The 10,826-nt window shown below is 39.5% G+C and overlaps 1 protein-coding gene across 1 annotated transcript; it reads left to right on the forward strand.

The window, feature by feature from the left end:
• Positions 1-1,877: 1,877 nt before the first annotated feature.
• On the forward strand, positions 1,878-10,040 carry LYG2 (lysozyme g2). Its single transcript, XM_047067939.1, has 5 exons — positions 1,878-1,920; positions 6,301-6,441; positions 7,461-7,657; positions 8,451-8,589; positions 9,922-10,040. Exons 1-5 carry the CDS (start codon positions 1,878-1,880, stop codon positions 10,038-10,040), a joined length of 639 nt encoding a protein of 212 aa, XP_046923895.1.
• Positions 10,041-10,826: the final 786 nt, after the last annotated feature.

The following is a 10,826-nucleotide window of genomic DNA, read 5'->3' on the forward strand; positions in this document are numbered from 1 at the left end:
CTGGCAAGTTGGTTGACTCAGGCCCTTCATCTTTCCCATCTCCTGCTCAGTCTCTCTCACACCTGTCTTCATCTTGTGGATTTATGGAAGGATTGTGTACAGTGTTAGAAACTTCTCATACATGTTAAAGGGACCCATATAAAACTTCCTCCCCTTTGGAAAATGTGCTTTGTCTATTTCAAGAATGTCTCTTCCATTTCCTGTTCCCAGCACTGCACAATGTGCTTTTATCTCTTCCTTTGGACATAAATGTGAAGAAAAATACTCCATCCTTGATAAAAATGTTCATACCTGGGGGCGCCTGGGTGGCGCAGTCGGTTAAGCGTCCGACTTCAGCCAGGTCACGATCTCGCGGTCCGTGAGTTCGAGCCCCGCGTCGGGCTCTGGGCTGATGGCTCAGAGCCTGGAGCCTGTTTCCGATTCTGTGTCTCCCTCTCTCTCTGCCCCTCGCCCGTTCATGCTCTGTCTCTCTCTGTCCCAAAAATAAATAAAAAAAAAAAAAAAAAAAAAAAAAAAAAAAAAAAAAAGAAAGAGTCACATTTAAAAAAATGTTCATACCTGGCCAAATCTTTTTTTCCCATTTCCTCAGATAGTTTGGGAAACCAGCACTCATATTGCTACTCCCTGGCTTTGTACTGATCTCCCAGAGCAGGTAGTCAATCTTGGCTCTGTTTGTCAGTGTAGAATTGGAACAAGAAGCCCTGTGGCATATTAGTATGTGGATCATGCGACAATGGAATGAGGAACAAAGAGCAGGAGGCTCAAACTTCAGGCAAACAACCAATCCAGGAATGAGAGCTGCTAGTAGTTCCTGTTTATCTTTTTTATGCTAATTATCTGCTTCTTGTTCTCAAATTTAGAAGCTGTTGACCTACCTCAATTTTAGATACTGTCCACCAAATATATGCCTCCACTACAACTTGGGGGTTCATTAGATTAATTAATTAATAGTGGTTAATAAATGCTTTGAAATATTTTTATTAAAAGGGCCACCTAAGTCCAAAGTATTATTATAATCAGGTCTAATGAGGTCAGTGGCTTAAAGAGAGGGTTTTAAACCATATATAAACCTCCTCCAATGATCAGTGGTACAGGATGAAGGTAAGAAGAGGCAGGTGAGTCTACATGCTGGCATTTAAAACTTCCCTCCACTGTGGCAGATCCACACTGAAGTCTGCTTGGACTGAAGCCAGGTACTCACAGATCTACCAACTAATGGATTCTTAAATTTTTTAACCTTTTAGGACGAAGGCCACTGCTTTGTTAAAGCCTGGCGTGCAAGGTGGTGCTGAGAACGGGGAACCTTCCCAAACTCAGAGGGGAGACTTTCTCTGCAAGTTCACAAACCAGGTTAGTGCTAGCCTTCTTGTGTCTTGTAGAACACTTAAGCTGTCTTTTGAATGACACCAAGAATAGAGTCAATGGAGGAATGTAGGGAGCACAGCTAACCTCTTCTGAGTCATGATCTCTAATGCTCTTCTCATGATTTCTTATGATTTTCTAAGGAGATTGGTATAAGAATTGGAACAAAATTATGATGTAAGCAATCTTGGAGATGGGATGGGAGTGTGTGTGTGTGTGTGTGTGTGTGTGTGTGTGTGTGTGTAACATATGTAAGATATTCATAGACTCATGTCAATATGAAGTTGGATTAAAAAGAGTTGGGAGGTTATACTTAGACAAGAGAGTGATTCAGTGAACCATAATTCTGAGCCTATGAGAATACTATCTTGGAACTGGTGAAAAGGTATTATATTATAAATGACTCTAAACTTTTTAAAATCAAAACAAGTTTCCTTTAGGAACCTTTCAAGTTTTAAAATTAGCCAGTTTCTCTTTCAAATCATAACAGGTGCTGCAGGATAAGATTCACCACCATGCTATCCTCTATCCTGTTTTGGGGACTTGTTGCTCTCATTGGTAAGTCACTGATTGACATTTAGTATTGTTTTCAGGGTGTCCACAAAAATATGCAGCACAGTCATGAATCAGAAAAGGCAATGATTACATGCAATGGAGGGGTGGGCACTCCTAATCAGCCTGGCCATCAATCAACTGCTTATATCTATAATCAAGAGTGTATTCTGCTTGCCAAGCAGGTGAAGGTGATCTCAGTGAGAATTTATGGAACAGTGCCTTAGGAGGCAAGACATATGAAGATAAAATTATCAATACCAGGCAGTAAATAAGAGTTAAATGAATATAGACACAAAAGACACTAGTCTTGGAGGAGTTTAGGATGAAGAGTTCACATCTAGTCAGGATGTTGATACCAAAAGGCTTTCCTAGGGGATGTGATACTTGAGGAACGTTTTGTATTTTGATAAAAGAAGAAAGGAGTCACTGAATGGATAGAATGACTTTAGTACAGAAAAGCAGAAATGGATGAAAAGTATTTGGGATGCAATAAACAGATCAGCGTGACAAGAACAGAAGTAACGATTTCTGAAGGGAAGGCTAAAAAGTTAGGCTAGTGAGATGGTGAGGGACTTTGAAAAAGAAAAAAATTGAAATTTTGGCTTAAGAAAAATAAAAAGACATTGTAAACAATGTCCAAATTGTCTTTATGAATAGAGTGAAGATTGAGAAGAAAGTGTTTCTAAAATGTTTAATTCTAAATTTGAAAAAGTAAGACTACAGAAAAGTGATGATTTCCAATTATTTATATGGTCAAAGGCAGGGGAACATAGTTTAGAATTTTTATTCCTTCTTTAATTCCCAGGTGACAGCAGAGTTACATAGCTAGTAGACTAATTATAAGCTACTATACTATGTTTAACTGAAAGGTGACTATAATTAAGAAGGGCCTGGGTGTTTACGATGTCAATACAAGTAGCGTAAAGCCCATGGTCATATTATAATCCCCTTAAATCAAACTTTGGTATGCATGAATCTGTTGGGAATCCTGGTTAAAGTGGAGATTCTTTGACCTTAAACCTAAAAACTGGCTCAATAGACCTAGTATGAGGAGGCCATAGATATGCTTTTTTTTTTTTTAATTTTTTTTTTCAACGTTTATTTATTTTTGGGACAGAGAGAGACAGAGCATGAACGGGGGAGGGGCAGAGAGAGAGGGAGACACAGAATCGGAAACAGGCTCCAGGCTCTGAGCCAGCAGCCCAGAGCCCGACGCGGGGCTCGAACTCCCGGACCGCGAGATCGTGACCTGGCTGAAGTCGGACGCTTAACCGACTGCGCCACCCAGGCGCCCCAAGATATGCATTTTTAATAAGCATACAGATCACTTTGATACTTGTGGCCTTTGAGCCACATATCGAGCATGGCAAAGGCTGACTCTCTAGTGGAAAGAAATGGAAACTTTTGACATATGGACACTTGATACAGATAATTCCTTTACTTCTCATCCATCCATCTATCCATCCATCCATTCATGTATCTATTCACAAATATTTACTGAATGTCCACTTTATGTCAGGCATTGTTCTAGGTGCTGAGGAAGATATAGTAGAAAAAAAATGTTCTAGTGAGAGAAACAGACAGAAAAAAGAGAGGAAGAAATAAAAGAAGAAAGGAAGGAAGACATGTCAGATGGTGATACGTGATATAAATAAAATAATGTAAGGTAGTGGGTGACAAGGAATGAGGCATGAGTATGTTGCCTTTTTAATGTAAGTAGGAAAAAAGGCTCTTTAATAAGGTAATTTTAAAAAGTTTGTTGTAGAATGTTTCAAACATATAAAATGGGGGAGGGAATAGCATAATTAACTCCCATGGACCCATAATTAACTCCCATCAAGCATCTATGGTTTTCAACACTTTGTATTCTTATTTTTATTTATCCCTCATCTCTACAAAAAAAATTTTTTTTTTGGTGATGGGGAGGTTGAAATATTTTAAAGCAACCCAAAACATCAAAACATTTCACCTGTAAATGTTTTAGTATGTGTCTATAATGTGTAAGAACCAGTTCTGGTTCAAGTAGAGATCAAGTTCTGGTTCAGTCCAGATCAAGTAGGGCTTGGAAGCCAGAATTGAATGATTGGAAAGCTATTGGAAGGTTAAGAGAGAAGACTGATATGATTCCAGGCATGTTTCCATAGACTACTCTGGCTGCTGGGGATTAGACTGTAAGGGTGGAGGAGGGAGGTCAGTTAGGAGGCTATTACAATAATCAAGATTAGCAATGGTGATTTGGACCCTGGTGGTGGTAGCAGAGGTAGTGAGAAGTGGTTAGATTCTGGATATATGTTGTCAGTCTGCACCCTCACTCACAGCTTCCATGCCTCTATCTTACATATAATCTATGTCATGGAAATCTACTCATTCATTCATTCATTCATGTATAGTTCCTACACATATTGTAGGCACAAGGTATACCGAGGGCCATGGAGAGTGCCAATGTGATGGTTCTTGCTCTTTGCCATCACATGGAAATCCACACTGCTTTGAAAAGCTTTGCTAGTTTCTGCTGCTTTTATTATCTAAATAGGCTTTCTTACTATTCTGAGTTTACTTGATAGTTGCACTGTCTGACTTCCTTGTCCATTTACAAACTTTTGGTTTTTTTGCCTGTTTGTAGATAGGAGAGAGTAGATTGTGCCTGTATTTTTATTTGTTTAGATGAGTTTTGCTTTTTATTTTTTATTTTTTTTAAAAATCATTTATTTATTATTTTTGAGAGAGAGACAGAGTACGAGCAGGGTAGGGGCAGAGATAGAGGGAGACACAGAATCTGAAGCAGGCTCCAGGCTCTGAGCTGTCAGCACAGAGCCCAATGCAGGGCTCGGACTCACTAACCTGGAGATCACATGACCTGAGAGAAAGTGGGATGCTCAACCAACTGAGCCTCCCAGGCGCCCTGAGTTTTGCTTTTTAAACAAGTTAATCTTTAGAGTTGCTTTGTTTTCCTTTTAAAATAAATATTTTTAAGGAAGAGTTCCATTGGTTATGTGCCTAATTCTAAGAGAGTCTCTTTATACTGTCAAGTTAATCAGAACCAGATTAACTGTGGTTAATGGTCCTATTTAAAAACACCATTTACAACACTAAATGAAACAACAGCGGTTTTTTTAAGTTTATTTATTTATTTTTGAGAGAGAGAGGAAGCTAGAGCAAGCAGGGGAAGGGTACAGGGGCGGGGGCAGGGGAGAGAGGGAGAGCCTGATGTGGGGCTTGAACTCACAAACTGTGAGATCATGACTCGAGCTGAAATCAGGAGTTGAACGCTTAACTGACTGAGCCACCCAGGTGCCCCAACATAATTTTTTACATCAAGTGTTTTAACAAACAATTTCCTACAACAAATATATGTAGTCTTAAGATATAAGTCAACAATCTTAGGAATTATTAGAACAAACTTTCCAACTTACAGAAAAGCTATCTCCTTTAGCAAATAGACTTGGACAGAAAGTCACTTCATAATGTTAAAATAAAAAATAAGAATGAATTTAACTTAAATTTTTATGGTAAGTTAAATTTTATTTCCAAGTTTACTAATTATACTTAGAAACTCAAATCTGTAGAAACATGATATAAAATGGATATTTTAAGGTAATGGCATCCTTCTTTTTTATCTTACATGGTATTTTTACCCTTCTTTCTTATATTCCTAAACAAAAACAGTTGTTAATATAAGTGCTTATATCCCAGAAGTATTTGTGTCAGAAGCGTCTTAACATTTCTCTCAAAGTTCCTGCTTAAAACTCTAGTGTAGCAATTTTATTTAAACATTTTTAATTTTTTTTTTTTTTTTTGAGAGAGAGACAGAGTGTGAGCGGGATAGGGGCAGAGAGAAAGGGAGACAATTCAAAGCAGGCTCCAGGCTCTGAGCTGTCAGCCCAGAGCCCGATGTGCAGCTGGAACTCACAAACTGTGCGGTCATGACCCGACCTGAAGTCGGAGGCTTAACTGACTGAGCCAAACAGACTCCCCTCTAGCGGCAATTTTAATTCTGATCAAGATTACAGCAAATGTTTTTGAGACCTATAAAAATTTGATTTTCATAATACTTTCTACAATGTTTGGAATTAAGTGCTTTATTAAAAATTTGGGGGGGGGCGGGGATGCCTGGTGGCTCAGTTGGTAGAGCATGCAACTCTTGATCTCCAGATTATGTTGGGTGTGAAGACTACTTTAAAAAAAAATTTTTTTTAAGGTTGGGGTAAAGTGGGAAGGAGGAATCTTCTATTCTGTTTTGTCTAATGAACCATCCTAAGGGTCTTGGGAGGGACTTGGGGAAGAGTAAATTTATGGCTTCGCCTTTGGTTTAGTAACGCTGATTATAGCAACTCGAGTGATATTTCTCACAGGCTTCATGTGAATTATCATTCTATCCACCAGGCACTTCTAGGGGCTCATACCCTTTCACTCAGTCAATGAGCCCTCACCTGCATCCCCGCCTGTACCACGGCTGCTACGGTGATATCATGACCATGGAGACCTCTGGTGCTTCTTGTGATATAACCAGGTTGATTAACTGTGGTAAGTGAAAAGCAAAGCAAACATTTGGCTTTCCCATTTTCATAATTTCCAGATTCATTTTTAGGAAGTAGCTTAATTTTAAAAAGGTATAATCACTGTTACAACAATGATACCAAAATTAAAAATTAGAAGAAAGCAGAATCGTCACCAACCTAACAATCTGTTTCTTTTCATTTTCCCCCTATTCTTTCCAAACTTTGTCTTAATGGGTTTATTTCTACATATTGAAATGACTGTTTACATAAAATATTACATTCTGGCTTTGTTTTATGTTTTTTTGTTGGTTTTTACTTCATGTTACAGCATGAGCATTTTAAGCACGCCTCTTGCTCTCTGTACATCTTGTCTTTTTTTTTTTTTTTTTAATTTTTTTTTCAACGTTTATTTATTTTTGGGACAGAGAGAGACAGAGCATGAACGGGGGAGGGGCAGAGAGAGAGGGAGACACAGAATCGGAAGCAGGCTCCAGGCTCTGAGCCATCAGCCCAGAGCCTGACGCGGGGCTCGAACTCCCGGACCGCGAGATCGTGACCTGGCTGAAGTCGGACGCTTAACCGACTGCGCCACCCAGGCGCCCCTGTACATCTTGTCTTTTGAGAATCCTGTTCCAAAGTCTTCTTCATGTTATCCCAGTATTAGAAAATCAGTACTGGAAGCAACAACAAGGTCAATCTAATCCTACCTCCCCCGATTTATAGATCTGAAAACTGAGGCTCAGCAAGAAGAGACTTCCCATGGGTCTGGAACTAGGTAGTGGCAGAACCAGACTCAAATTTAGGCCGGCTGACTTCTAGTTCAAGAGTCTTCCCAATGCACCAATGTGGCGGGTAGCAGAAGATCAAGAAAGAGAGCAGAAGTGGTATCTGCCAGTGGTTGTGAACCTTTCAAGGTTTATGCAATTAGAGATCAGAAAATGTCCTAGAATAGTTCCAAGATGTGGTCAGGCGCCGTGACTAACTTACTAAACTTTGAAAGTGGGTTTTCTTCTGGAGTAAACAGTTTATTTTCTATTGACTTAGGGATCCGTGGTTCTGAAATGTTTGCTGAGATGGATTTGAGGGCCTTAAAGCCTTACCAGATTCTGATCAAAGAAGTTGGGCTGAGGCATTGTGTGGACCCTGCTCTCATTGCAGCCATCATCTCCAGAGAAAGCCATGGTGGAGCAGTCCTGCAAGATGGCTGGGACCACAGAGGACTTAGATTTGGCTTGATGCAGGTACCTGGCAAGGAAATTTTCAGTCAGTCCCACTTTATCCTTCCTTTTGGAAGCTCAATCCAATCTGGATACTCATTTGCAGTACTTCCAGTCTTCAAAACACCCTGGTACTTCAGCATCATTTGCACTTCTGTATTTCTCTAACTTATCTTTGGTTATTTCATTCAAGATTTATCAGTTATTGGCTGTCTTCAGAAAAAGTATTTAATGAGTTTTATAATTATAGTTTGCAACTAATAAAATGTAATACACTTAATTGAGAAAATCTTATAAAGGGTACTATTAAAGGTGTCCATTTGGGGTTCATAAAGTAGTAAATTTCATCCACGTAGATCAAAACACTATTAATTAAGCTCTATTTGAACGAACTTGTTTTTTTAAGCAAATTGGAGAAGACAATCCAAATTATTTGGATGTTTGCTTCCAGTCTTTATTTTAAATTGTCTGTAGAAACCCAGACTTTAGCTGTCCCAGTTAGAAACAAATTTTTATTTTTGACTGCAAGTATCTAGACATTGAGTGCTAATTATTTGTTTTGAAACAACTTTTTCATATATTTATTTCTATTTGAGAGCTTAACTAAAACTATGCCACATTCACATCTCCTAAATCATACTTTGTTTCTCCGACTCTCTTTTCGTGAGAAAAAGGACTATAGAATTGATTCTGTGGAGATAAAGTAAGGGGGCCGAGGCCACTGTCTGTGTACTTGAATACAAGGAAGAGAAATCAGGAATAGCAGAAAAATGCATTGTTTCATCTAGATGCTGACATTATTATCTGATTTTTCTAGCTTGATAAAAAAATTCATCACCCTGTTGGTACCTGGGACAGCAAAGAACACCTATTGCAGGCTGTTGGGATTCTAACAGACAAAATAAAGGCAATCCAGAAAAAGTTCCCCACGTGGAGTGTGGCTCAACACCTCAAAGGTAGGCCATATTTGTGGAGCTTTGTTAAAAAGTTCAGTGAGTGAGACCCCTGAAGACCAGATGTGCCCTCGGCCTCCCTGAGGGCATTCTCATGGGGTCAACAGTGGGCATAGGAGGAGCTGCCGGATGACTGTACTAGTTTTCTCCAAACCACTGAGTTACTTTGAGTGGTCTTCCTTCCCAACTTCCATTTCCTCTTCTGCCAGACATTGGCATTCTCATTACCTCTCTCCTTGGTTACTGGGCCACTGAGTGATGTCTTGAGTATTAATGCCATAGTTTAAAAGAATATGTTTACCTCCCTCTGATAGTTTTTTTTCTTGATGAAAGAAACTGTTAACCTCTTTATGAATTGTTTGAACAAATTTTTACTCTGTGAGCATTCTCAGTGACATCAGGGCTTTAGGTACCATGACATGTCCAAGTGGAGATTTCTGCTTGGTTGATCACAGATCTCCTCAAGTTCAGCATCTTCCAGACTGAATTAAGTCACTAGCTTCCCACTATAAACTTGCTCTTTCTTCTGCATTTTCTATCTCTGAAAGGTGTCAAAATATGTCTAGTCATTCCAGCCAGAAAAACAGATTGTTTTCTTAGGTTCTCTGGTTCTTTCTGTCTTCACATCCAACCACACCAAGTCCTATTAACTCTACCTTCTATGGACTCATGGTATGTATATACCTCTCTCCTCCTTTAACATCCTTAATTTAGAACAAACAATTTCTTTTTCCTTGAAATCAGGGATCAGGACCAGGGAGCTTTTCCTCTATACATCAGAGCAGAGCATAATTATGTTAAACACATAAGTAGCTATTGAAGATCAAAATTCTTGGGTAAAATACACCTACACACACATATCCCTACATAGAAATGATTATGTCTTGGATACCGTTGTGCACCCTGAACTCAGTGTGGCACCCATCCTGGCACATAGTAGGTGCTTAAAAACATTAACTGAATGCCTAAAAAAGTGAGTGAATAAGTAATTTTTAAAAAATGAGTAAGATATTTAATGGCTGAGAGAATGTTATAAGCATTCTCAGACTGATTTGCTGAGGATCTACTTTTGCCAGACCTGGACTCTATAAGAAGCAAATACGACTTTTGTAGCAAGAAATACAAAGGACTTTTAAAAGGAGAGAGAAGGAAAGCAATCTGGAATTTTCCCAGAGATTCTTGGGGTAGTTGATCCTTTTAGGAGGGGAGGAAAAGGGAAGGATCTGGGACTGTGTGCTTTGGAAGATTTACCTAGGGGGCTTACATCCTGGGAATGCTCAAAGCTGATTTCTGCTGAAAGTTAATGTTTCATTCTGAACTTCTGTTTCATTTCAGGTGGTCTCTCGGCCTTTAAGTCAGGAATCGATGCTATTGCAACCCCAGTGGACATAGACAATGACTTGGTCAATGATCTTCTCGCCCGAGCTAAATTCTATAAAAGACATGGCTTCTAGGCAAAGCTCTATGGGTGGGCTGAGTTCGCAGGTATTCAGATGGCCCCCCTTTGAGAGTTTGAAATGGATGCGTTATACCCAACACTGGCAAAGAAATAGCTGCAATTATGACAGAAAATTCATATCTCAGTTTTCTTAATGCAAATAAGCATTAAAAAAGAAAAGGAGGGGCGCCTGGGTGGCTCAGTCGGTTGGGCGTCTGACTTTGGCTCAGGTCATGATCTCGCCATCCATGAGTTCGAGCCTCGCGTCGGGCTCTGTGCTGACAGCTCAGAGCCTGGAGCCTGTTTCAGATTCTGTGTCTCCCTCTCTCTCTGACCTTCCCCCATTCATGCTCTGTCTCTCTCTGTCTCAAAAATGAATAAACGTTAAAAAAAAATTAAAAAAAAAAAGAAAAGGAAACCCACCCAGTTCATAGTACAGTTCCCATGAAACGCACATAGATGTATGCATAATTATTTTAAGTGTGAATATCATGGTGACTGACATCTACATATTCCAGTGAGGCCTTATTTTATCCCATGATTTCAATGGGATAAACTGACCCTTGTTTTACTGGAATTGTTAACAAGAGAGCCTGACCTGAGCTTTTGTCTTTCTCCAAGTATCTGTCTAAGCCACCAGGGTGTGATTGTGAGATATGCCTACTCATAAGCCAGTCAACCTGTGGGACAATGGAGAAGCTAGAGATGGAATTCTAGCTTCACAAGTAACTGAGAGCTGACTGTGGTAAAGCTGATCTGAAAGTGATATACTCCACATCCCTGACTCACATCAAGCTTCTTT

The sequence above is a fragment of the Lynx rufus genome, unplaced genomic scaffold (genome assembly GCF_022079265.1).
Source record: "Lynx rufus isolate CCGP_SWC_20201006 ecotype Redwood Valley unplaced genomic scaffold, mLynRuf1.p SCAF_8, whole genome shotgun sequence".
Classification (NCBI taxonomy): domain Eukaryota; kingdom Metazoa; phylum Chordata; class Mammalia; order Carnivora; family Felidae; genus Lynx; species Lynx rufus.

Excerpts from the sequence above, each read along its gene's own strand:
- LYG2 (XM_047067939.1), top strand. The coding sequence starts at position 1,878 with ATGCTATCCTCTATCCTGTTTTGGGGACTTGTTGCTCTCATTG. Across the intron at positions 1,921-6,300 it reads GGGACTTGTTGCTCTCATTG|GCACTTCTAGGGGCTCATAC; the intron begins GTAAGTCACTGA and ends TCTATCCACCAG. Across the intron at positions 7,658-8,450 it reads TTAGATTTGGCTTGATGCAG|CTTGATAAAAAAATTCATCA; the intron begins GTACCTGGCAAG and ends TGATTTTTCTAG.